The sequence below is a fragment of the Astatotilapia calliptera genome, chromosome 11 (assembly GCF_964374335.1).
Source record: "Astatotilapia calliptera chromosome 11, fAstCal68.1, whole genome shotgun sequence".
NCBI lineage: Eukaryota > Metazoa > Chordata > Actinopteri > Cichliformes > Cichlidae > Astatotilapia > Astatotilapia calliptera.
Window position 1 is genome coordinate 10,320,260 of NC_137432.1, and position 25,756 is coordinate 10,346,015.

The window sequence follows — 25,756 nt, forward strand, 5'->3', positions numbered from 1 at the left end:
ATTTTTAGTTGTGGTAAATATACACTAAAAACACTCTTAGTGCAAACCCCTGTACAGACTGTGAGCGCAGAAAGAGTTGCAGATGCAGCTGCCCAGATTATCTTCAGTTGTTTTAACAGCACTAGCTCCAGCTTTCATGCCTTGTCTCAGAGGGACATGTTAAAAAATGTATTGGGGGCATTATTTTGACTGCGAATTCTTTTTACATGTAAGCAACTGCAGCATTTTAGCTACAGAATCACAAACCAAAGTCTGCGGTCTGCTGCTTTCACTTGGTCAGCCGGTAGTCAGATTAGATATTAAGTATTCGAGCATCGTAACACATAAAACACAGGAGCAAAAATCACCTACATGCACCGATAACCTAAATACTACATACAGCTTTGCTAAATCCTGTTAGAGAAGTAAGCATACCTTCATTTCAGTGCAGACATACAGCCACTTTATAATCCTCATACTCTTACATCACATGTAAGTAGGAAATTTAGTATGAGAAGACGTATATAATGCACGATAGGTTGGAAAAAAATACTATAATGTATTGTTACAATAATTATATTAGCACACGCATGCACACACACACACACGTATATACATACACACTCACTCAGTGACAATTAGGGCACTTTATAACACGTATGGCTCTAAATGCAAATTAATAACTGTTTTAAAATAGGTGCCCTACACAACATAAGGTAAATGACATCATCTCTCATTTCCACCAATCTCTGCTCAGTGCAATTGCACTAAATTCCCACATGCAAGCCCTCCCACACACACACAAGCGTGAAGACATGAATCAAATCAACTAGGCCAAGTAGACAGCCAGGAGGGGTGCGGGCAGCTTCCAGACCCACTGCCCGCGCTCTCAGTGGGGCTCCACTGACTGACAGTAAGCCTGTTGAACCACAGAAGGCTGGAGTTGAGCTCAGTCCCACAGCAGCAGCAGCTGGAGGATGGTTTATCTCCTTTTCTAACGGGTATCTGGGTTACTGGGGTTAGCACAACCCTGGGGAAGCAGAGGCTTGGCAGCAGTGGCTTGCCATCGCCATCTCTGTACCATTGCCTTTCTCTTTTCTTCCTCCTCACTTGTTCACATCTCTCACATCAAGCCTATCTTTCTGAAAATGTCACAATTTTTTCCGTTTACTTCCATTTCTCATGTATCAAAACTCCCAAAAGCTTCTTTCCCCATGCTTTCACTCTTCATCTGCTCTTTTCTTCTCATCCTCTTAAACACATCCCTTCTCTCTTCTCACATACTTACAGACCTTTTAGCCACTGCCTTCACAAGTCCATTTGATCCTCCTGTCCTATTGAACCACCTCTCCTCCTTCCTCCCTCTCATCTTCAATTTCCTCTGCTTCCCCCCTCTCCACGTATTTCTCTCGCTACTTCAAAGGATACGCATAATCTATATTAGACTGAGGAGCAGACATGTGAAGGCTAAACATTAGTTGCAAATATTTCAACAGTTTAATACTGACAAAAAAGCAACCATATATACTACTTTAACACTAAAAGCACTTTATACAACATGTCTCATTCACATAAGCACGTTTTTTAATCTGTTTCTATCTAACACTCACACTCCAATCAGTGCATCAGGAGCAACTTGTTGTGTCTTGCAAGTACAAATACAGCAACCGAGGTTTGACTCAAGTGCTGTAAACATGGACTGACATACACTCTTATTAGACAGCGTCGGCAACTAACTAAGTTAAGTTCAGCCATTGTTGCAACTGGACCTGACATGTAACAAATTCTGACAGCAAACAGAAACAGTACAGATCATTATGCCTGTAGCATACTGTGAAAACACTCAAAGCTCAGCGTGATGAAAAGTACAATTCATCTTGTTCAGGATACCTATATCCACTGGCAAACACAATCATTTACCATATGTGCACCTAATGAAAGAACAGTGCACTGCCTTCAAGATACTGCATCACCAATTATTATGGATTTAATGTTATAGTCATAAAGAGCGAGAATTAAGTGAAATAAACAGCAGAAAGTACTAACTAGACAATGCATAGTATACATCTCCAATTTCTCTACTGATGCTTCTTAATACCTACTTGGTAAGGGGTGCTGTGCATAAATGCACCCCCCCTTGGTCCAGCAGAGAGGGATGCAGCCGCTGCTCTCCATTTGTACTGTAGGGGGAGCAATTCCAGGTGTGGCCACGGGGCCCAGACAAAACTACTGGGCCCTAAAAACAGCATAGAGCCTATGACTAGGGGCAATTCCTCATTGGGCTTTATGCAACAATTTAAAAAAAAGATTCCAGGTAGATAAATCTGAAGACACCCGTTGAAAAAAAAAAAATCAACAAGATGTGAAAAACAGTGGGAATTTGTTGTGCTGGTGACTGGAGTCTTTTTGGTAAAAAGCTTATTGATTGTAAAAAAAAAAATATCGTAGTAAAAAAAAAAAAATCAATTAGCATCCCAGAATTGAAAGTAATGCCAGTAAAGGAAATAAACTAATAGGAGGAAATAAAGAGTGTCAAATATCTTTTGTACTGACGACACATCAAACAGAGAAAACACTGGCTGGCTTGCTGTCTATGCTGTAGCAGTCACTACATTAGACTAAAAGTGCAGCTGATAGAGAAGATCCAATAGCTTTTAAATAATACTGACACAGAGGTCCATCAGGGCTTCTTGTGCATAATAATCTAATTTATAAATATTTCATGTCTAATATTTGGTGAGAAAATCCAAGCTCCAATCACAAGACTGCAACTCATTTCTCCACAGCTTTTTGAAACATTACTCCACTTCAGGAGTCATCAACTTGGATTCCTGGTCTTAGTAATCAGCCGGTCTGACTCTTGCCATGTCCTTTCACACAGAAAATTTTGCAACGTAATATGTAACGATCCTCTGTCAGGAAGCTCTTTCACCCCAAGGAGACTGAGCCTCTGAGGGTAGAGATAATTCAGTAATTTGCTCAAGGACACTTCACTGGAAGCTTCCAGAAAAAGATTCTCATGACTGATGATTTCCTTCCCTATTAGGCCATCTTGTAGGCCAATAAATTCCCACAAAATATCAAATTCAGGTCATCGGTAGGGAGTTAGTGATCCAATATATCAATCCTTGATAATAAACTCAAAGGTTTCTTTCCTGCAGCCATAAATCTTCAGCCACCGGGGTTTGGCATTACACGTCAAATTTCCAGGATACAAAATAAAAGTGACAGCGCTCACTGGATACGTAGGACTCCATAAAATCACATCAAGCGATCATTTTCCAAAGGAAGGTAGCAGTTCTGTTCTGTAAATCCACAATGCTGTCCAGAGGGGATGGCAACGCAGATCACAGCAAGGAGACCAGAGAAACAGGCATCAGTGAAAAAGACACAAAAATGTAGGGCACAGAAAATGAGCCTAGTGAGGGAGAGGAAAATAAGAGTGACTGAAGCAAGGGGGATAAAGAAAGAGCAAAGACATAAAGCTGAAAGAAATAAAAATTAGAAAAATGAGATACAGTTAGAATTAAAGATGAGTGGAAAAGAACATTTTGAGATGGGGAAAAAAAGAGAAGAAATGAAGCGAGCGGAATGATGAAAGAGAAGCAGAGAAACCTCAGGGAGAAGCTGAGCCTCACGTCCTCCAAAGCTTTCCCACAATGCTCAGAGCCAGCAGGAGTTAACCAGGTCAGAGCAGGTATCTGACGCTAGAGCGGGACATAAGTGAATGAAGAAAAAAAAAAAAAAAGAAGAGCAGGATGGAAGCAGGACTAAAAAAAAAAAAGGGAAAAATATTTAGCAAGAGCAGGTTTGATGCTGTAAATCCATTTCGAAGTCAGGCAGCGGCGTGTTGCTTAGTCTTTCTTCTGTGGAGGCGGAAAAGAAGCGAGAGCAGTTACAACATAACTTCCAACCTCTCAGACATACACAGATACACCCAAACACACGCACGCGCACACACAGACTGCTCATCCAGCAAAATCTTTAGGGAGTCAAAATGAGTGCACCGAAAAGCATGAAGATCAGACTGAGTGTAAGCCAAAAAGGGTGTATTAGAGTTCCCATATGTGTGTGTGCGCGTCTGAGAGAGCGAGAGAGAGCGAAATGCATAGGAAATATGAAATCAAAGTGACTGCATGTGAGTGTCAGCAAAAAGTGAGAGTGCGCGTCTGTGAGCCAAGTGTTTCTCCTCTGCTGTGTTTTAGGTTTAAGCTGCTGCGACCACGCTGCGAAAAAGCTGCTCGGATTGCTAACAGGCACAACCATGGAGGGGAGGGGGATGTTGGTGTGTTTGCAGAGGTGTGCGTGTGTGTAAGGCAGAAGGGGGGGGGCACACGGAACAGAAGCAGGAAGAAAGATAGATATGAACATTGTAAATGAGACTTGATGCAGTGGAAAGTAGGTGCGCTGATTGGACAGAATGCTAAAAAGGACCCGGTGACTTTAATAAACAATTATATGAACACACAAACCTGTCACACACACACCCACGGTTTTACCAAGATTAGTGATTAGCCACTGAAAACACACATTCCACTCTCCTACCACTTACGACATTTGTTTGTCTACATTTCTCTACACCATCCCTCCCCCTTTTGACTCTGCAGCCCTCAGCAGGTCTACACTGCCCTCTGTCCACGCTCTCCTCCTCTCCACACATACTTCACCTGCTCCTGCAGCCTGCGAGCTTCACTGGCAGCAAAGCACTCCAACATTCAATCCCTCTAATGTGACAGCGCACAAGATGTTGTGAACGCTTTACAGCTAAGCTTCTAGTGGCTAAGCGCTGCAAGCAATTACTCACCAAGTATGCCCAGCCACACAGGAAACGTGTTTAAATGCTAGGATGTCTACTTTACTTTTTTATTGAACAAAAAAGTAAACCAAATAGAATAGCACAAACATTTTTAGTTAGTTAATTCTGCAAATATATCAAAAAGGCAACTTTTTGTGTTTAATATTCAGAAAATAAAATTATTACAATAAATTCGCCACTTTATTAGGTATACCTGATTAAGACTCTTAATTAATGTAATGTCAACAGAGGCTATGAAGTTCAAACTGTGCACCAGGATGGAAGAGGAAGCCCACATCGAATGCCACTCGTATCAGCTAAGAACAGGAAACTGAAGCTACAATTCACTCTCGCTCACCAAATTAAATAACAGAATAATGGAAAAAGAATTGTCTGAACTGACGAGCCTCTATTTTTGATGCAATATTCAGACGGCTAGGTCAAAATTTGGCGTACCCAGCATAAAAGCAGACATCCATCCTGCCGTGTATCACAGGTTCAGGCTGCTGGTTGTGGTGCACAGTAATGTTTGTCGTACCAACTGAGCAATGTTTAAAAACCACATCCGACCTGCTGACCATGTGCATCCCTTTATGACCACAGTGTACCCATCTTCTGATGGCTGCTTCCTCAGATTAAGACATCACAAAGCTCAAATCATCTCAAACTGATTTCTCCATAACAGAAGTTCACTGGCCACCACAGTCACCAGATCTTAACCCAATAGAGTATCGTTGAGATGTACTAGAATGGGATATTCACACCATAGATGTCTGCAGCCACTGCGCCATTATGAACCAAAATCTCAGAGGAATGTTTCCAGCACCTTGTTGAATCTATGACACAAATTAAGCCAATTCTGGAAGCGAAAGGAGGTCCTAGCCAGCACTAGCAATGTGTGCATAACTAATGCAGTGGCCGGTGAGTGCATTTCTAAAACTTGGCTCTGGATACATGCTGTGCAAACAGAGAGGAGAAAGTGTAATGCTGCTACTGCAAAGAAATGACTCGGGATCTTTCTGTTTTATGTTTTTTGCATCATATCACTATTTGACTGTTACAGGACAGAAACTGTGTCCAGAAGGTGTTATAGAGGAAGTTTACCCTGTGCCATTATCAGCCACAAAGGTTACATTCTGCCAGTCTGCACGCTGGATGGTTTATTGTTGTCGTTTTCCAGCAAACTGAGGAAGCTTCATGTGATTACAGGTTTGTGCCAACTTCAACTTTGGCATTAGAGAACTCCCAGAGTTAAGAAATGTAAATTTTGTTTTGGTCTTTCTCAGCTCAGAATATTCAACATCCTGCCTGTAGACATACAGTAGGATCAACAGTTACCTAGCAACAGCTATGGAGAGATACTGGTGCTAAGGGCTATAAAATGTCTCATCTATACCTTTAAAATTATTCCGCTCAACTTCAAACCGCTCTCAGTAACACTGGCCTTGTTTAAGTCTGCGATAATATCAAATAACATCTGATTTAAAAATAAAAAGGAAAAAGCAGAACAGCACCTCTGTACAAGTGCTCTAAACCAAACTATGTACAATATCCACTTTTATTCAACAAAAAGGTTGCAAAAGGAAAGTATATTCAAAATAAAGCTGATATAACCATTCATGTACTGTATACTTCACATATTAGCCTGCATTGTTTATACTGGCTTTAAACATTTTACATGATTTAAACAATGTTTAAAATAAAGCCTGCTGATATATTTTAGCCAAATAATGGTAAATCCTTACCAACATACACCAGTATGAAAATATCTTCTACAGAACAGAAAAAGATGTTTAGAGTAATTTACAAATCATGTCATAGTTTTTCCAGCAGCATATGCTACATCACAGCTGAGCAGGGCGACAAACACTAATTTGCTCACCAGTTTGTGAAATAAAAAGCTAGAAAGTTAATAAAGAAAGGGCTCCACGATTTTACTTTTTTTTGATAGAACACGAGTATGTATTTAAAAAAATACACAGAATTGATTCCTAAACTCAACTAAACTCAATAGTTTTTTAATTCCTATCATTAGTTGATAGAAAATAGACATAATACCTTCATATATTGAAAACAACTCAAATTGTACTCACCGGCATAGTATGATATTCTGGAAATGTCTGCGAAAAGAAAGAGGGAGAAAAAAAAAGTCTTAATTGATAAATTTGTGAAAACGACTCAGTGACTTACATCCTGCGTTATTCTCGCTACAGTACTCAGCTGTAAATGGGGTAGATATTCTCTAAAACTTGTCTGTGACCAAAACCACAAAATTAGCACATTTTAAAGCCATTTTTCTCTGCATCTCATTCAGTACCTGACAGAAGATGATTTTTCATGCATGGATAACTTGAAACGACTTTAACATTTCAGAGGTACTGTACAGCAGAGTAAAGAAAAATAAATTAAGAGACAAAGAAGACTTAATAAGAGCTTGACAGGTAAAAAATAAAACAACAGATAACATTACTACCAAAGGTTTCACCAGAGAGGATGCTGACTACTCCAAAAGTCCCAATTTAACTGAATAAAATTCCCATTTTAATTCTGAACACACAAAAATGAATTTCTAATCATGCTCATCACTTCACTTCTTTACACGTTTGTCAGCACTGAGCACACAGCAGCAGTGATGAATGAAGAGGATTTGATGTGAGCTGCGTTCCAGACGGATGGAGCGAGGCGAGAATCATGACTTGGCAGAATATATCTGCGCCGTCATGCTATAACAGCTTCACCTCCAGCTCACATTCAAATCTCAATCTGTCCCCTGACCTCTCTGCCTAACGCTCCTCTCTCCCATACTTTCACTCTCTAGATTCTCATACAACAATGAAACCAAACTGAACATTATGCAGAAATGTCCAACACTCTGAAGCTAAGCTGACATCGGTTACTAAGCAACAGACAACAGGCTGTGGTGCTAATAAGGATGCTGAGGCTTTGTCTTTATAATACGTGTAGGGAAAAAAAAGGTTAGTCCTAGTTCCGTACAGTTTTATGTTACTTTGTATCAACTTGAAGTACATCAGGGTTCAGGTATGTACTGTGTTACAGTCTCTCTAGAAAATTGTGTTGAGAAGCACGTCACCAACCTGCATTTAATAAAGCTATAACCAATTAGACTGGGATGAGTAATTGTTGGCTTCATTAATAATCATTTTTAAGCTGGAGGTGTGCACTGATTCAATATTAAGGACTCACTTTAGGCTGTGTACAAGCTAAATATTTTTTATTTTTATCAGTTGCACAAAGGAATTAGATGAAGTGGCCACAGATGGAAAACAGCTAAATCATTTTTGGTTGGTACGGCTTCTCAGTGAACACCTGAGACGAGATAGAATAAGTGTAAGAGACTGGTAACAGAAAAGGCATAATTTTAGAGTTTCATTCAAAGACAGATGCAAACACTGTCTGCTATTAGCAGAAGACAAATAAGTTCATTTTCAATAGGCAACAAACAACATGTAATACTGTGATAAGAACTTAATGTAATTAGTATGAATTTGGTACTGGAACATGTGTGAATATCTTCTTGCAATATGCTGTCAGACAACATAACTGTTTTACAACAAAATATTTCAAAATTAAATAAATGCAACACTAATAATACACTGTATATAGAACGTGGTAGATATAGCCATAAGTTCATGAAGTCTCATTTTGAAGCCCTGAAGCCTTCCACTGTCACAATCGCGCAGTTTTAAAACTGGAAATTTAAGACTACACTCATACAAAGCAGGCTCACCCTAAAGCATATCCTGCCTGATTATTCTTTTTATCTCTGATAAACACCATAATTTACCAAATAAGCATCATCTTTTATTTAATAAGACCTGAGCCTAGCAATTGCAAACATAAACTAATTAGGAAAGTGTTTACTGAGGTCAAACATCAGGGAAGCCAGAGTTGTTTTTCCCACCTACTTCTATAAAGCCTGACTTGTTTTTCCACTAGAGTCACCTCCTGAGGCTTTTCAGTGCTGGCTTTACTATTTAATCTATCATTTGAATACAATCTGTGGTATTAAAGCTAAGATCTTTAGTAAACTGCGCTTACTCACAATTCTGACATAAATAAAACTGCAGTATAGCATGTACTGTACTGCTATACAGTGGCAGAATGCTTTGGTGGCCTCAGGAATACCTTTTGTGGATTATGTAGATCTTTTCAGACATCTACCTCTGGCTCACACTGGGGTAGTTTGCAGTCGAGTGTGAAATGGTGGGAAGGAGAGTTAGCACCTCCAAGTCTCGAGCCACGGTTTTCAGCCAGAAAGGGCGTGGAGTTCCCTTTCCAGGTCATAGAGCTGCTCTCCCAAATGGAGAAGTTTATTGGGGTCTCTTTCACAAGTGAGAGGAGAGTGGAGTGGGAGAATGATAGATGGATCAGTGTGGATTGGCAGCGATGCAGATGCTTTACTAATCTGCCGTGGTGAAGACAGAGCTGGGTGTGAAAGTGAAGCTGTCGATTTATCGGTCTATGTTCCCTTACCTCACCTACGGCCACAAGTTCTAGGTAGAGACTGAAAGAATGAGATTAGGGACACAGGCGGTGAAAATGAGCTTCCGCTGAAATAACGTTGTGCTCTCCCTTTAGGACAAGGTAGGGGATTTAATCATTCGGGAGGGGCTCAGTGCAGAACCGCTTCTTTTCCACATCGGGCATCTGAAAAGGGCATCACAGATGGGGTGTTTTCGGCATGTCCTACTAAAAGGAGTCTCTCATACAGTTCTAGGACATACTCTCGGCTGGCTTGGGAACACCTCAATGTCCTCCTGCGCTTGTCACCAGTTAAAGGGCAGAAAATAGGATGGATGGATGAATGGATACCGTGTAATAACTTACCGTGCGTGGATTCCAATAAGTTACATTTTATGGTGTGTTTTTATTACTTCTCATTGGTTCACTGATGCTCAGAGTATGCTCTACCACTTTACACACAGTAATTTCCTGTAAACACATAATCCTGTTTGTTCCTGACAGAGTTGAGTCCAAAGCGCTGGCTACAAGTAGCATGCTGTTACAAAAAGCAGCACAACTCCAATCCTGGCATTATTCTCCGCTGTACCTCACACCGAGTGTAATATTCAATACCGATAAATGCAACATGGAGGATTGTCGGCAATTTAAAGCTAGAACTGGCAGTACATTCAGCAAAGAACACCAAAGGATTAAGGATGTATCGAAATGTTTCTTGACATTTAAAAATATACATCAAAGAGTAATATCCCAAACCGCCACTGCTCTTTAAAATGTGATAAATACAGCTGCACATATTTTAAACATTTACCGTATGCATGGCAACATTAGTACAACACAGACACAAAACATCTTCATATGTAGTTCAACAGACTTGTCTTTGTCATGAGAAATGATTTAAATCCAAATCAAACTTTTAAAATCCACAAATAATGTCCCCAGACTAGAGCCTGTTAGAGAGGATACATCTGTCAATAGAGCCGCTGAAGACATTTTCAGTTGCATAAACACACTTCAGCGCTTCTCCTTCCTACTGTCATATTTGCTCCCTCATGCTCTCGGCCCCTATTCTTTTGCTTTCCCACTCAGAGTGAAAAAGCTATTGCCTCTGGCTGTAAATCGCAGAGGCTACACCAGTTGACACCATGCTAAGGGCATTGCACAACTCCATTCTCATCATGAAAACAACAACAGCCTTTTGCACTGATCAGCCTGTCAGAACACAGTACAACAGAATAGCAGGGAACAGAACTGAGTGCAGCATCAGAGCAGTCACCACAGTGGCAGCTAAGGCTTTAATGAGGTAGTTGTCCCTGTACGTAGCAGCTATAAAAAAAAAAAAAGGTTTATTGCAGTATTGAGACCACAAGGAAGGGAAGTTCTCATTTACACCAGAACAGTTTTTCACATCTGGATTTTTAATGTTAAGCAGAAAAAATGAAGATTTGCTGATGATACAAAGCTTAAGTTTTCTTCACCTGAAACACTTGTGTAGTAGCCTTTATAGCCTACTCACAATACACAGACCAACAGAAGCCAGAGTAGTTTCAGTATAGTGGTTTATGTATTCACCTAATCAGCAATATATAGCTGGTTCTATAGATCTCTCTGTTCCCCATCAGGAAGGTCATCGAGTGTTAGAAATAATAAGAAGAAAAAGCTGCCAAATTAATCAGCCCCTTGTGAATAAGGGAGCAGCCAAAAGTAAGCAGCTAATATGTTCACTGCTACACTTTCCAGTGCAGTCAGACGAACTCAATTCAGCAGAAGAATCAAAAAAATTCTTAGGACTTTATTTAATTACATTTTTACCGCTATAACATTAGAGAAGAAAAACAAAAATAAGAACCTGAAGACATTACAACTTAAACTCAAATGGGCCTTTAAAGAACTAGGTATTAGGTATATCCTGTCAGTAGTAGGTTGGATTCCTTTTACTTTTTTATTTAGAATTGCCTGAATTCTTCATTGCATCCAACAAGGCGCTGAAAACATTCCTCTGAGATGTTGGCCGCATTGGCACGACATCATCAGATGGTAACCGTACAACTGTTGGCTGCACATCCACGATAGGAATGTCCCGTTCCACCACATTGCAAAGATGCTCCAGATAGGCCATTTGGAAACATTTTAGAACTCTGTCTTGTTCAAGAAGCCAGTCTAAGATTATCTGAGCATTGTGACATGGTGTGTTACACTGCTGGAGGTATCCATCAGATGATGGGCACACTGTGGCCATAAAGAGGTGGACATGGTGAGCAGCGATATCCAGGTAGGCTGTGGTTTTTGCTCCAAGGCTACCAAAATATTTTCAAACAACTCACACAGTGGATCAATGCCTGTTGGTCGATCATTCATGCATCACAGCAGAAATCAAGACTCATCAGATCAGACAATGTTTTTATAATTATCCGTTTTCCAATTTTGGAGAACCTGTGCAACGGTAACCTCAATTCATAGGTTACTTCGGCTGGTGTGGTCATCTGCTGCTGAAGCTAATCTGTATCTACGTTTGATGTGTTGTGTAAAAAACCATGCCATGTTCAAAGTCACTTAAAATCACTTTTCTTCCTCATTCTGAGGTTCAATTTGAACTTCAGCAGGTCATCTTCTATCTTACTTACTTATCTAACTTACTTCTATCTGATTGGCTAATTAGTTATTTGTATTAACAAGAAGTTGAACAGGTGTACCTAATAAAGTGACTGGTGAGACAGGTTTATTTTTTGAAACCAGTCAGCGCCTTGTGAAGTTGGATCATGTCTTCTCTCTGGCTGAACAAATTAATGATTAAATTTCAGATCACATTGTTTTCTTTATTATTTATTTTATTCAAATCTGTGATTTTACGAGGCATGTGTGCAGTATGCTCTCTCAGATACCCACTTTATTCCCTCCTCAGGTTTTCCACCGATTTAATAGATTTATAGTTTCTTTCGTTTATAAGCCATTTTATGGCTCTACCTCAGTGTGCAGTACACTGCCCCAAAGTTAACATTTATAAACACATTAAACCAAACCACAGCAGCACCGGGGTCTAGCAGAACCTTCTCATCTTAGAATACTTTCAGGAACTGAGAAAAAGGGATTAGTTACCCAAAACGTTTGATCTAATATATGTATTACATAAAATACCTCCCAATCCATTTACTCTATAAAAAAAAAAAAAAAATACTGTCTAGCATTAAATAGACCTATGAGCCAAGAACCTTCACAGCCAAGGTGACCGATCACAGATGACTATATCAAACCTAGTTTCAAAACACTTGAGGTTCATTTCATTTTCTTACACAAGCTTATAAGCGGAAACATTAATCTGTAATGTCAATGGCATACCTTTTTTAATCTCTTCTATAAATACATATTTGCTAATCATCTCACACCTTTTTATACAAGTCAGTGTGAGGTGAAGGACTTGACTTTTAACATATTATAACATAGCAGTCTGGACTGATTCTGGACTGAACACAGATATGGATACTAACTGACTGTCATGTAATTCTTTCTAAAATGTTCAGTTTGATTTCCCATTTAGTCTTTGCCATTTCAGTCTAATACTGCACGTTTGCAAGACATCCTGATGGCATAGAGTCATGTGAAAGTTTTCACAGTGAAAAAAATAAATACATCCCATGAATCAGTAGTTTGTACCATGTTACTTCAGTTCATTTGAGGTTAATTGGCATTTATTTATTTATTTGCATTTGTTTACAGCTCTAAGCTTTGCAACACCTTAATTCTTTTCTTTTTCAGCCATTGTTATAGATTTGGTGTTGTGTTAGGGATCATTGTCCTTTTGCATGACCCAGTTTCAGGCAAGCTTCAGGTGTCAGTCAGGCAACCTCACATTTGACTTCAGAATACTTTGATATACAGAGGAGCTCACGCTCAACTCAATGACTGCAAGATGTCCAGGTGCTGTGGCCGCCATCATCACGACTCCACCATCTTGATGACAGTTGCTATGAAGTGTTTGCTCTAGAATGGTGTGTTTCTGTTTCGCCAAACATGGTGCTGTGCACTCTGGCCAAACATCTACAGAAGTCTTGCAGTTTGCTCAGATGCAACTTTGCAAACCGAAGCTGTGCTGCCATGTTCTTTTTAGTGAGAAGTGGCTTTCTGCTGGCAACCCTTTGAAACAGGCCATACTTGTTCAGCAAACTGAGAACTACCCAACTATGGCAAAAAAAAGAAAGAAATGAAAAATCATGATCATAACCACTTTGCTAATAATGATATGATAGGTAATGGATTTTGGAATAACGTAACTGTTAAACTTTTTTGTGTGTGAAAATATCTTCACAGTGGACCTTCTTGAATTTCTAAAATATTCATGTGGATTGATCTAAACCTGCCACAGTGAGTCTGAGTTTAGATGGGGGCAAAAGCCACAGCTGTACAGGAAAGGAATGTGTTGTATTTACAACAAAACAAATGTACGACTGCAAAACAGAACGCAGAAGAAACAGGAATTTTATCTTCATTATAATTATTCTTGTTTGTATAATGTTAGGAAGGCAAAACTGTAATTGAAAAATAATTATCTAAATAATTACCTATTAATTACCTAAAGAAAAGCGCTGTCAGATACAGGCGATAGTCAGATGCACTGCGTATACATTTCCTTAGAAGAGGCTTTAAAACTATGAAAGCTAAACAGCAAAATTATGTTAGAATGAGGCCCTGAAATTGATTTGAACGTCTCACAGGCAGTCAGTGCTGACCGACATGGAATAACTTAAGCAAAACAGTGAGCTGTGGATGCAAATAAGGGCAGACTGATGGTGACACATGAGCGCTCGCTTCCAGTCATACAGTCACTGATCTTTCAAGACAGCCTCCTTCTGTATTACCTGAAAATATGACAACAACTTCAACAAACCAACTGTAACACTGTCCTCCAAAATTTGTAGCAGAAATTAAACGTCTATATGGCTACAGTTAAGCATATTGTATATCCTATGACCTCATGTTTAATCTGTCACTTTACAAACTTGGAAAGTTTATGGATAGCTGCTTCAGCTAAGGAAGCGTTTAAAGCAAAAGCTACTTTTTATTTATGATTGTAAGCGTGAAAAATATGACACAAGCCATCAGGTATCTTAGTTATAGTTATTGGCGCAATAGCAGAAAACATGGCCTGGGGCACAGGATGGGTGTTGGAGCTCGAAGTGTCCTGGAATTCAATGCAGCACAATAAAGTAACCACATTTAAGGCAAGACATGAGACAACACAACTTAACTGAGATCATAAGCTGGAGTTTTATATCCTTTATAGATTCTACGGGTGTGTTTGTGTTTTATATGTAAGCTAATATTGCAGAAACAAACACACTGAATTCCCTTTTTTCTATAGGCGTAGGGACAATCTGATTTTCAGCTATAAAGGCAATATGAAAAACTGTTCAGCTACTTACAGTCCTCTGAACAAGAAAAAAGGGACATTTGATAACTGTGGGCAGTTGTTGGACAAAACAAGAAATCTGATGTTTAACTCTTTGCGGTGCAAGTATAACCAAATGTGGCTGAACAAAGAAGACTACAAGCTTGGACTCCAATATGCTTTTTAAACCACCTTAAAAAGCTGTCTGTATGAATAAAGACTTAGATACAGTTTTAACTTAGGAAAAGCTGGTTAGGATTTAAAAAAGAAAAGAAAAGTCAGGGTTACATGTGATCATCTCGCTAAGAGTTAAACCTACTCCTGTTTAGCTTTTGGATTTCATTGACATAGGTGCCAGTTCCTCTAAACTATGAGAGCAACGTTTAGGAACTATAATCACAGCAGTTTTTGTTATAATCGAACGTCAAGCTGAGGGGGTTTCAGAGTTGTTCCCAAGAAAAGTTTAAATACGCTTCGTGCAGACAGGACAGCGCACAGTCACGCTATGATTCATAAGTTACGTCGAGTCAGCAAAATAAGAAAAAGATTTTTTAATTTAGGCTTAAAGCTACAAACAAACAGATCTCTGCCACTTAATCTAAAAAAATGAGAAGGAACCAACCAGGTTTAACAAATAAAACACAATGGGCCGACACCTTATCAGTCCCCTAATCTTGTTTGTTTGTGTTCCACTCTTTACCTGTCTGTGAGGTTTTTCACATGCAACTGCTTGCACAGCAGTGCACAGAACAAATTCCTTTCCAGCTTTCTGCCTGCCAGACCCTCTCTACCTGCCTCGCACAGAGCACACACCGATCCAATCAACGGCAAGAAGATTCACAAAGCCATCAGTATAACCGCACACATACATACCTCCATTGGTGCAACCCAGGAAATCCCAGAACTGCATGTTGGCAGTCAGTACGCAGAGGCCCGGTCCACCGCTAAATCATGAATGTCTGTGCGTTCCTCTCCTCTCTCTCTGCACTTCCTAGTTGTACTGTATGCTGTCACTTATAGGAGAGTGAAAACACCCGCCCACTGAATGTTTAGGACTGACACACCTGGGGGGCTGAGTTTCATTTCCAAACTGTTGCCTCCTCCTTCTAAATGCTTGATTCTCATTCTTTCCCCAACTAACTCTCCCATCATATCCCACCATTCTGCCTGTCGAATTTGTGAGACCCATCATCACTAAAGAAAGGGATAAGGGAAAAAAATCAATCCAATATCCGAATTGTTGTTTCCCCATTCATGCATCTTCATCTCAGTGGAAGTAACAAGAGAAAAGGTGAGGAGACCAAGCAGCAGACACGGAAACAAAGCCATTCCTTTCCCTTTCAAGCATCACTTCTACAAATAAAAACTCATGCACGATCATCACATGTGCACAATTTTTCAGAATAATGAAAAATGTGCTTGATATGCAGTCAAAAACAGAGAAGTGAAAAACATCAACTGCTGCACTGGTGGGATGTGCACTCGAGCAAACATTAATGAGTGCTTTAATAGTATCTACACAGAAAGGCATCCGCTGGAAGGGAAATTGTACCAGAAACTGACATTTCTTGATAATTCACTAAGAAAAAAAAAAGTGGTCATATCCCTTTTTCAGGAGAGAAGTATATTCCATGTCAAGCATGGTTATTTTGTCCATGATCAGATCATAATATCTGCGAACACACTTTGGTTTCCTGACCCAGTGGTTTTTGCTGCTAGAGGATGTTTGCAGGGATGTGATCTGTGGTAACAGCCACATAAAGGCAGGAAACAAGACGGCAAAGCATCAGGAAAACAGACATCTGTAGGAGACAAATCAGGGCAGCTTGGATTAAAAAAAAACCCTGAAATCAAAAAAAGCAAATAACTGACAAACCTTCAACCACAGAGCTGCTGGGCACTAAGCTGTGAACCAGGTTTAATTCTGTCAGGTTTACCATTATGCATAGATTTCTGTTTAATCCCATCAAGCACGCTCACGAATGATTTGTGGCCCTAAAAAACACACAAAAAACCCCCACAGGATCTGCTCAAATATTAATCCATTTCAATCGGCCTAGTTCAGTGATCAGTGTGCAATATTGAGGTTGACAAGGCAGCAAACAGCCCCCAAAACACTTGAGACATTCAGGTTTAAGTAAAGGCTGTCTCCCCCTTTTGTCTCCAAACCATTGCCTGCAAAAGATAAGTCTCAGTGTGAGCCACTCACTGCTCAACAAAACACAGCTGTTTTGCAAAGGCGTTGTTACTCCGCATGACAGAAATCCTGCCTGGTTTGGACCTTTGCACCCACCGGAGAAACACAGAGGGGTGGTTTCGGCCACTGCACCACTGTCTGTCTGTTAGGAATACAAATTACTCCGCCGTGTATAAAACGACTTGTAATTCACATCAGCTAATTCACTCTAAACCCTCATGCCAGCTCCTAAAAACACACCCACACCTAAGTGCATTGTCGTTAACCCCCATTGTCTGTGTGTGTGTATGTTACCCCCCTTTAATGCTAAGCTAGCTAAGCTAACCCAGGGCTATTCCCACTCAGTTCGCCCCCAAGAGGGATCAATACTCACCCGCTTCAGCCCTGGAGCCCGACCGCACCTACTTTCCGTAACCGGACACCTTCTCCAGCCAGCGCGTCTGAATTTTATTAGCACATCCACTGATAATAGAAACCGGCTAGATGGATGTCTCTGTGCTCCAGGTCCCTCTCCCCTGTCTGTTTTTGTCCACAACAGCGCCGTGCCCGGTAGTCGGTGTCCACTGACGCTAGCTGTTAGCACTGCTGCTGCCTCTGCTGCTGCTGCTGCTGGAGGAGCCTGATCCTTTACAACATGGCTGCAGCTGGCAGGGCTCATTGACAGGAGGAGAGGGGCCCTACGTGTCCACGCCTGCATCAAGGGACCCCAAATTTTTCTGCATATGAGATCCAGATTTTGGAGAACTACACTATCCCCCTATTTATTTTGTCACATGAAGAAAAATGGCACAGGAGAGTAAAACCGCCTTATATTGTACACTAATCTTGGGGTCTTAAAAATCCACACATTTAACATACTATGGTGGTATTTTATTGTTTTACGTATTGATGACCAGTTAAAAAGGACGTTCTGTAGTGCCGTGAAGGGAAATCTATTTTGAGCCCATATTTTTGCCATATTAAGGAGAAAACACATTATGTTCTGAGGTTTTGATTCTTTCTTGCAGTTGGTTCTAGTTAATAGGGCATCCAAACAATAGCACTTCATGAAATTACTGTATATATGGTTGCTGACAGGCTCTAAATTATACATAAACATTAGAAATCAAACACTGAGTCCTCGCTAAATCTGGCTAAAGTATGTGCACACATTGAAGTACACCTTTATTTGATTTTAAGATTTAAGAGGTGCATGTGTCTGTGTGTGTGTCGGGAGGGACTGTCAGAGCAGGATGAAGTAAAGCTGTCATTGCCACTATCAAACTGCAACACCGTTTGTCTGTAACCATGCGTCTTTGCTTCTTCACTGAATAAAAAGATGTACAGTGAGTTTCACAAATGTATGTCAGTGCTGATGGAAGCTTTAAGTTTTCTGTATTTTCATAGTGGAACACACTACACAGAGGAACAGTAAAATAAAGGACACAGCGAACCTACAGCTGTGCTAGAGCTCATGTTTAAATTAAATCTTAAGAGATTTATGTCATACATTATTCATCATTGCTTTATGATGTAAGGCAAACAAAAGAGGTCTTGAAATAAAGATCCCCCCCACACACACACACACACAATTATTGACTTTGATGCTGGCTGCTTTGTTTTCCTCTAACTGTGTATCGCCACTGTCTCGCAGCCAAAGCCCAAAACAATCCATCTACTCACACAGCTCCCCCCTCCTCACACATACAGTCCCACCTACACATCTACTACATTCATGCATGCAGCCAGCTTATGCCCATGCAAACACACATTCATGCAGACACATTCTGAATACAGAGATTATTTTTATCCACGCACACGTGTGATGCAAATTATGATGCAAGAGACGGTGACACTTGGATTAACTCACAATGCCGTGATTACGTGGCAGCGCAGCCCACGTATGCACGTCACACACCGTGGCATCTACTGGGACAAAAACATTGTGCTTAATCTAAAAGGAATTGTAAGAAGGTTAAGGCTTTGTATAACACATACATTTCTGCTGTGTTATTGACTGGTAGAAAGTCAAATCACAGTTTAATTGACTGGTTTCAGAAAAAAAAAACCCTGCTGCAGTGGCCAAATAAATGCATTTATATTGTATAAACTATTTGGCTTGTAAAATAATGACTGGCAGTTGTTTGAATAGAAATACATTTCATTACAATTTGTTACCAGATTTAAAAGGGTTATTTAAAAAGAATCACATTTAAAACTGTGTCCAATTCTTTCCAGCTTCCCCTCTTATTCACTTTAGCTCTGCTATTTTTCCTTGGCACATAATTTCTTGTGTAAACAATAAAAAATACCCCCCCCCCCCAACAAAAACAAAACAACAAAACAACAAAAGAAAACAAAGAAAACAAAAACCCAGCTATAACACTGAGATTGAAGAGTAACGTTAAAACCCAAGTATGTGATGAAGGATGACTCTATGTGACTGATTTCAGTGCAGCTCTTTTAGACAGTCTGTTAGGATTGCGTGTGGCTGCATAAACCTGAGTGGTGCCTGACTGCAGATGATATCAGAGTAAAAGAGGAGGTACAGGCTTCCATCTAGTGGTACATTTGAAGAAGCGCCATATAAAATATCATGAGTTTTTAGGATTTATTACAACCTTATAAATATCTTGTTATTTAGGCAACAAGCTGAATCACAGAAAAGACACATTTGGCATCAAAGGCATTCTTTTTTGTAACACATGCAATTTAAAATCCCCCCCAGTGTTTTTTTGTACTTAAATAGAGCAGTTTAGGTACCTAGAATTGCACATAGACAGTATTATCAGATTCTTGGTGAGGGATTGAAAAAGTACAAAATAAACCTTGTCAAAGTACTTGTCAAAACTCGCCGTGTAACTCGAGCTCAGACTGGATGTTTGTGATTCAGTTGTGTTATCACAAAAGTCACTAGGCTCACTTCTTTGTTTCCACACTCTCAGCTTTTTGCAGGCACAAACTTGTGACGTTCAGATTCAACCACCATGATTAATCAGATTTCAAGCTGCATTTTTTTTAGTAGTAGTCAAAGAGCAGTAAATAGAATTATAGTAACAGTTACCCTGAAATGCAACTGATGCTGTGAACAGTGATTCTTTACATAAATGGTCGACAGAGTGCAATATTTTATCAGTAATTGTATTGATTGTTGGTATCTGGCTGTACTTATTTCTGTTTTTGTATTTAGGGATTTCAATGTAATATTTTATAGTGTGCTTAGAGAAATAATTATTCACTGACACCACAAAAATGTTTAAATTGTGCTTTAATATTATAAATATAAAGTGCTGAACAAATGTAAAGTGCTTTAAATTTTGAACTTAATGTAAAACTTCTCACTAAAGCGTAAGCATTTTGTGAACTACAGTGAATATTCATGGTATTTTCCAATAGTTAATAATACACTGCTGTCATACCTGCATATAATCAACATACATTCCTGGTACTAAACATGCAACTGTTGCACCAGTTAATCCATATTTCTACATCTTTATTATCTCTATAGTGAATACACTTCAAGTTTTAGTGAATACATTCAGATTGTATGAACCTCTCATGCATTGTATTTGATAATAAATATCAGTAAATAAGGAACTCTTATCCAAACCAAGGACTCCTGCAGCAGAAATTGTGGTAAAAGGTCAGTCAGAGACATGAATAGAGACATGAATAGAGACAGAGTGAAATGGATGAAGGTAAAGAAAGAGAAATTGAAGGACAAAAAGACATGTAATAATAGTTCAGTGCAGTATACAGAGAAAGAGGCTTAGGAAATGAAAATGAAGTATGAGTGACTAGGAAAAGAGTAGAGTAGTGAAGGTTTAAGAACATACAGAGTGGAAATTTGAGAACGAATGGGGGGATGGAGAAAGTCACACGGAAGCATATCCTGTGGCCTTTCAGGCAGAGATAGTGCAAATGAAAGGGCATAATTGGAAGATGATGGCCAGAGATGGGAAAGTTAAGAAGACTGTGAGATACACCTGGGTAGTTATGATGAGGTAAAAGTGCATGAGGCTTAGAAGTGCCTGTGCTCTAGCATGCCACTTCGGTGGTCTTTGAGACACTCTGGTTCACACTGGAAATACTATCCATGGAAACATCGGTGTGAGAGCGCACACGCTTCTCGTCGTTGCTGTGTGAACTTATTTGGCTACGTTGCAGCTCGTTGGTATGTGCTCGGCTTCGTGGGCCATCCAAGGACATAAGACTTGAACTGGACGTTGTCCGTGAGCGAAGTCTGGTCATGCTGGCACTGGACACTGTAGAGGAAGAAGAGCAGAGTCCTTTTATTATACTGTTTGAGCCTTTCAGTGAGCAGTAGTCTCATCCCCCCCCCCCCCCCCCACACACACACACACACACATTCAGAGGTGGTTCTTGTTAATAAAGTGAGATTTCAGGAAAGTTATATGAATTAATTTTTTGCTCATTGCTATTTCAGAACATTGCCTTGACCTATATAAAATCCAGCTAGTAAATTAGTGACTTAATGAAATAAAGACCATCACGAACAGGAAATTGAGATATTGAATTAAATGCTGTCATCATTAATGGTTGGCGGTTCATTATCACTTACAATATCCCATGCCCTGGATGAAATATTTGAAGGCTTCAATCACTTTGGCTGGCTGTGGAGAGAAAGATCATAACTATTAGGAGAGAATTTACATTATTCTCAAAGCAGCCAGTAAAATGTGTTTTCACACCTGATCCACTTGAGGAAGCCCTCCACAGTCCGACATCTAGAGGAGGACGAATGAGAAAGAAATATGCATAATTCACTCTAAGGTTATGAACTTATCAGCACCACAGTTTTAAATAAAATACATCAGATATTGCACGTGTGTTTATTTTTGAGTCAACCAGTTCTCTAGTTACCTTAAGCAGTGTGGTTTTGGTGGGGTTGAGCTTAGAGTTGCAGTCCACCACAGCTTCCACAGCTGGAGAATTATCGCCTACAATGAGCAGAGTGGAGCACCTACACACCAACAGGAAGATGAAACAGTCAGAGAGACGAAACATATGGTTGGGATTGACTTGGCCTGTTGCAAAGATGCAAGCCTGTGATGGGCAAACGACAGAATTAAAAGAGGTGATTTTGTAGAAGGGTCATTAAATAAGTAAAAGATTCTGTATGAAGACAAATGGTTTTACTAACTTGAGAGTCCTGACGTTGATGTTTCCTCCAGGAACGGGTCTTTCCACCTCAAGAGCGTTGCGGTGGTTGTAGGAGCGGAAGAACTGACTGACATTGGCCTGGTTCATTGTTGTTGTGATGCGGTGGCGGTATGTGGCGATGAGGTCGTGATTGGTCAGGATTTCATCCTATAAGTCGGAGACAGATGTTCTGTATTTAGCAGTTGCTGTGTATATATCTTAAGTCATCTTCATATTTTAATTTAAATAAATATATTTAATATATATTATGTATTACTTCATCTTATGATGAGCATTTCAGTTTTTCTTCTGAGGCTAACTAAAATTGAACACTGTAGAAAAGGCTTGACAACTTGCCTTTCCAAACAAGTGTGCGATGACAGTGTCTGGTAGAGTCTGGGTCCATCCAGTGAGCTGTAACACAGTTTCACCAGGTGAAGCGACCTTCATTTAGTAATCTTTAATGCATTGACATTAGGGCTGTTTAAGAACAATTGAAAAAGGGAACAATGAAAAAATGTTTCATTGCAGCCGGTGTAAAAATGAATCAAATTTAGGTTGTATCTGACTACATATTGTCTACCTTGGTTGCAAACGTATCCATTAAGCCTTCAGCACTGGGGTTGATATTGATCAGAACCAATCCATCCACCAAATCAGGGTGATTCAGCTGCATGCACAGATGAAAAGATCTGACTCTGTTAGTCTACATCAGCCACAAAAGAATTTGAAGTACTCCCAACATCTCCGATTCAAGACATGTCTAACTGTATCTTTGTAACTTGACTCGAAGAGCAAAGATCCGCATAGAGAAGCCCAGAAGATCAACAACAAAAATGGCTTTATGCTTTATTTATTTTTAAAAGATTCAGACTCACAGCAAATCTAGCCAGGATGTATGCTCCCGCTCCCACTCCCAAACCAATTACACTACGCAACCTGCAAAACACACAGCCAAAGATTAACTGGTCCAGATTTAAATCAGAGGTGAATCCAAGTAAGGAGTGTCAGGTCTGTCTTACCCAAAGTGTTTGAGGACAGAAGGCAGTGCTTCAGACAGTTGGTCCATGGTAGGGTAGGTGTGACTGAGGGGTCAAAAGTCAGTTTTCCCATCAGCATTCACGGGATCTCATATCAAATAATTTTACAATCCCATCATTAATTCTTAAAATACACATGTGGTGTGAGAAATGGGTAACAAAGACCATCTACTAACCCAGCAGGCAGAGTTTTGGCTGCCTCATGCTGTCCTGGGGCTTCAACGTGACAAACAGGAAAATGTCTGATGATTTCGTACATGTCCTGATGGTTGAACAGAGTCTCAAAACAGGACTTGTCTGTGGCAAGAAAACACAAAAATGGAACTGTTAAGCAGTAAACATTTTAAATATAAGAAAAAATAAGAAGACAAGTAAACAATTTGTAGACACTTTAGAAAGTGTGAAACAGGCCCTTACATGATAAAGCCAACATGCTGTGTTCCAGATACAAAAATAGATTAGAAATGGAAACATGTTTGGACATCATTGCTCCAGGGATTTCCACCTTCATTTATTTCTGTCCTTTGGTATTTAGATCTATTCTATTTATTTAGAGGATATAGAGATCACAAAAACTGTATTGCTGGGGTTGAGAGCTGCTACTTACGGTTCAGTCCAACATCATGAAAGGTCAGGATGGCAGGGTGATTTCCCTTTAGTGTCCCGGTCATGATACAATGGACATTCCCATACTGAGTCTCTACATGCTCCTCCTGAAACAAAGATGCATCAAAGAAGAGTCCAAATCTGGAACTAGTATTCTGTATAAGTTACCCACAAATTAAAACATGTTAAATATAGCCAGGATCTCCTCAAAGTGCTTTACTAGTATAGCCTAAAAGCATATGATATCAATATAAAAGTCATTAAATTTGCACTGCAATCGCAACAGATTTACCCCTAGCCTCCTAAAACCCGAGCTCTTGTTTTGGCATGCATGGGATGCAGCAGATCTATGTTGAGCAGAATGAGGTATAATTTGCAGAAAAGCAAACAGGGTCTCAAGAAGTTGAAATTTCTCTATGATACTCACAGTGATTTGGGGGTTGAAGACAGAGTCACAGTCATTCTCCTCCAGAACCATGGCTGCTGTTGCAGAGGAACGTCCCTTAAACTCTTTATAATTTTTTTCTTTTTCCTTGTTAGTATATCTGGATATTTCTGTAGTCAGATACCATGTGAGAGTTGGAGCTCTTTGTGACACACTGTGTGTTTGAGCTGGTTTTTATATCCTCTGACTCTGATCTGTTTTTAAGCCCTGATCGCAATCTGGTTGACACGCGACCGAGTGGACCTTCCTTTTTTAATCTGACCTCAGGCTGCTGTGCTTCCACAGAACCAGCACAGGATTTGTACAAGGAATTATCCCCAACAGTTGCCCTGCAAAATCAAAACTTATCTTATCTTTAAGTGTCATTGCATTGCAATCAGAAATATTGCATGCAAGCAAGTTGATCCTATGATTTTCAATTTTAATTGATTTTTTTCTGGGATTTTAGTACACCACTTTTTAAAACTTTAAATATGTGATTTACTTTTTGTACAATTGTAAGTGAAATGTAATAAAACAACTCTTAAATCTGACCCATAGGGAGCTTGATAGACTGAAATAAATTCATAACAAAGAAAAAATGCTGTGAGGCATCACTGGAATCACAGCACCTTCAGACGTGAGCTAAGCAGGTCAGCTGTTTAATCTCAGTGAGCCATCTGTTTCTCACAGCAAAGCAGTCTGCTCTCCGTCGCTAAGCTTGACCCTTCTGTTAATGCAGAGTGTTATGATTTAACGCCGATAGCTGCTCTGAACTCAGCATGTCATGTAGAACTTGCAGAGACCTGCAGCTAAAATGATCTCCAGTGGCCTATAATTTCAGTCCTCTCGACAAAAACATCCAACAAACATCTTTTACCAAAGCAATCCGTGCTAAGCTTGAAATATTTCGATAGCCTAAAGCCGCTGCAAGAGTTCATCTGAGAACAGTGCCTTTTAATTTAATCTCAGTGGAACTTTAAAGCACTTTATGAGAGATACTTTCAACCTCTCCTATATTCACAAAGAATCACCAGAGGAGAAGCTCCACATGTTCCTGGGATTGAACCAGGGATCTTTTGCTTGTTGGGCAAAAGTCTAAACCAAACATGAGGATAAAATCAGATGTGATCCTTCGAGAAAAACAGAGAAGACAAATGTGAAATTCTAAATTCCGTGAATATGTGCCTCCAATTTTACATATCAAATTTCTGGTTTTACAAAAACAGCAGCAAATTTAAAATCTGCTTAAAAATAAGTCTTCAAGTGAAGCAATGCCATCTTTTCAGGTCTGTTTCAGCAAATATTATTATTCTTAAAAGAAAATATTTACATATCAATGCTGCATGTACTATGAACCGTGTGTTTCTGAAGATGTAGATTAATAATCAATACTTTAAATATGCTATCCTTTTTTCTGTTTGGGTGTTTTGAGTGTTTGGGTGTTTTCTGGCGACCTAATGATTAAGACAAACTCTATCATTAAAAACGTTTTTGATGCTATGCATCAGATATCAGATATTTGTGCTGCAGCGTATTTTCTAACAATCTGAGCAGTTCGTTGAGAAAATGCAGTATCATATCTTGGCTTACAGCTGGTTTTAACAGTACTGTACATGATGTATTTTACTGGTACACATCAATCTTGACTTTCATACTACTATATGGTCCAGATAACAAATAATATTGTATTATATACTACTTCTTT

General features: G+C 39.6%; 2 protein-coding genes across 11 annotated transcripts in view; both read right to left on the minus strand.

Moving 5' to 3' along the window:
* The window catches only part of LOC113031822 (focal adhesion kinase 1), a 63,765-nt gene extending 46,298 nt beyond the window's left edge, over positions 1-17,467 (minus strand). For 5 of the 10 annotated variants that reach the window (XM_080307784.1, XM_080307782.1, XM_080307783.1 and 2 more), the window contains exons 1-2: positions 15,513-15,642; positions 6,868-6,894 (exon numbers count right to left, since the gene is read on the minus strand). In XM_080307784.1, coding sequence (XP_080163910.1) covers positions 6,868-6,894; positions 15,513-15,549 — 64 coding nt within the window. In that variant the 5' untranslated portion in view covers positions 15,550-15,642. Of the gene's footprint in view, positions 1-6,867; positions 6,895-15,512; positions 15,643-17,209 lie in introns of those variants that run through there. The other 5 variants (XM_026184275.2, XM_080307788.1, XM_026184273.2 and 2 more) reach the window with 2 other exon arrangements.
* A 2,599-nt stretch (positions 17,468-20,066) lies between these two features.
* Positions 20,067-24,228, minus strand: LOC113032632 (protein NDRG1-like). The gene is made up of 12 exons (XM_026185645.2): positions 24,052-24,228; positions 23,626-23,731; positions 23,195-23,315; positions 23,001-23,063; positions 22,857-22,917; positions 22,562-22,648; positions 22,336-22,392; positions 21,980-22,146; positions 21,700-21,799; positions 21,528-21,563; positions 21,398-21,449; positions 20,067-21,080 (listed from the first exon to the last, which is right to left on the minus strand). The coding sequence occupies exons 1-12, from the start codon at positions 24,100-24,102 to the stop codon at positions 20,854-20,856; spliced, it is 1,128 nt and encodes a 375-aa protein (XP_026041430.2). The 5' UTR covers positions 24,103-24,228; the 3' UTR covers positions 20,067-20,853.
* Between the last annotated feature and the right edge of the window lie 1,528 nt (positions 24,229-25,756).

Bases quoted from the DNA above. Each gene is read 5' to 3' on its own strand.
- LOC113032632 (XM_026185645.2), bottom strand. From the start codon at position 24,102: ATGGTTCTGGAGGAGAATGACTGTGACTCTGTCTTCAACCCCCAAATC. The intron at 21,800-21,979 runs GTTAGTAAAACC...GTTGGTGTGTAG, and splicing joins ATCAACGTCAGGACTCTCAA to GTGCTCCACTCTGCTCATTG. The intron at 21,081-21,397 runs GTAAGTGATAAT...CTTCCTCTACAG, and splicing joins CATCCAGGGCATGGGATATT to TGTCCAGTGCCAGCATGACC.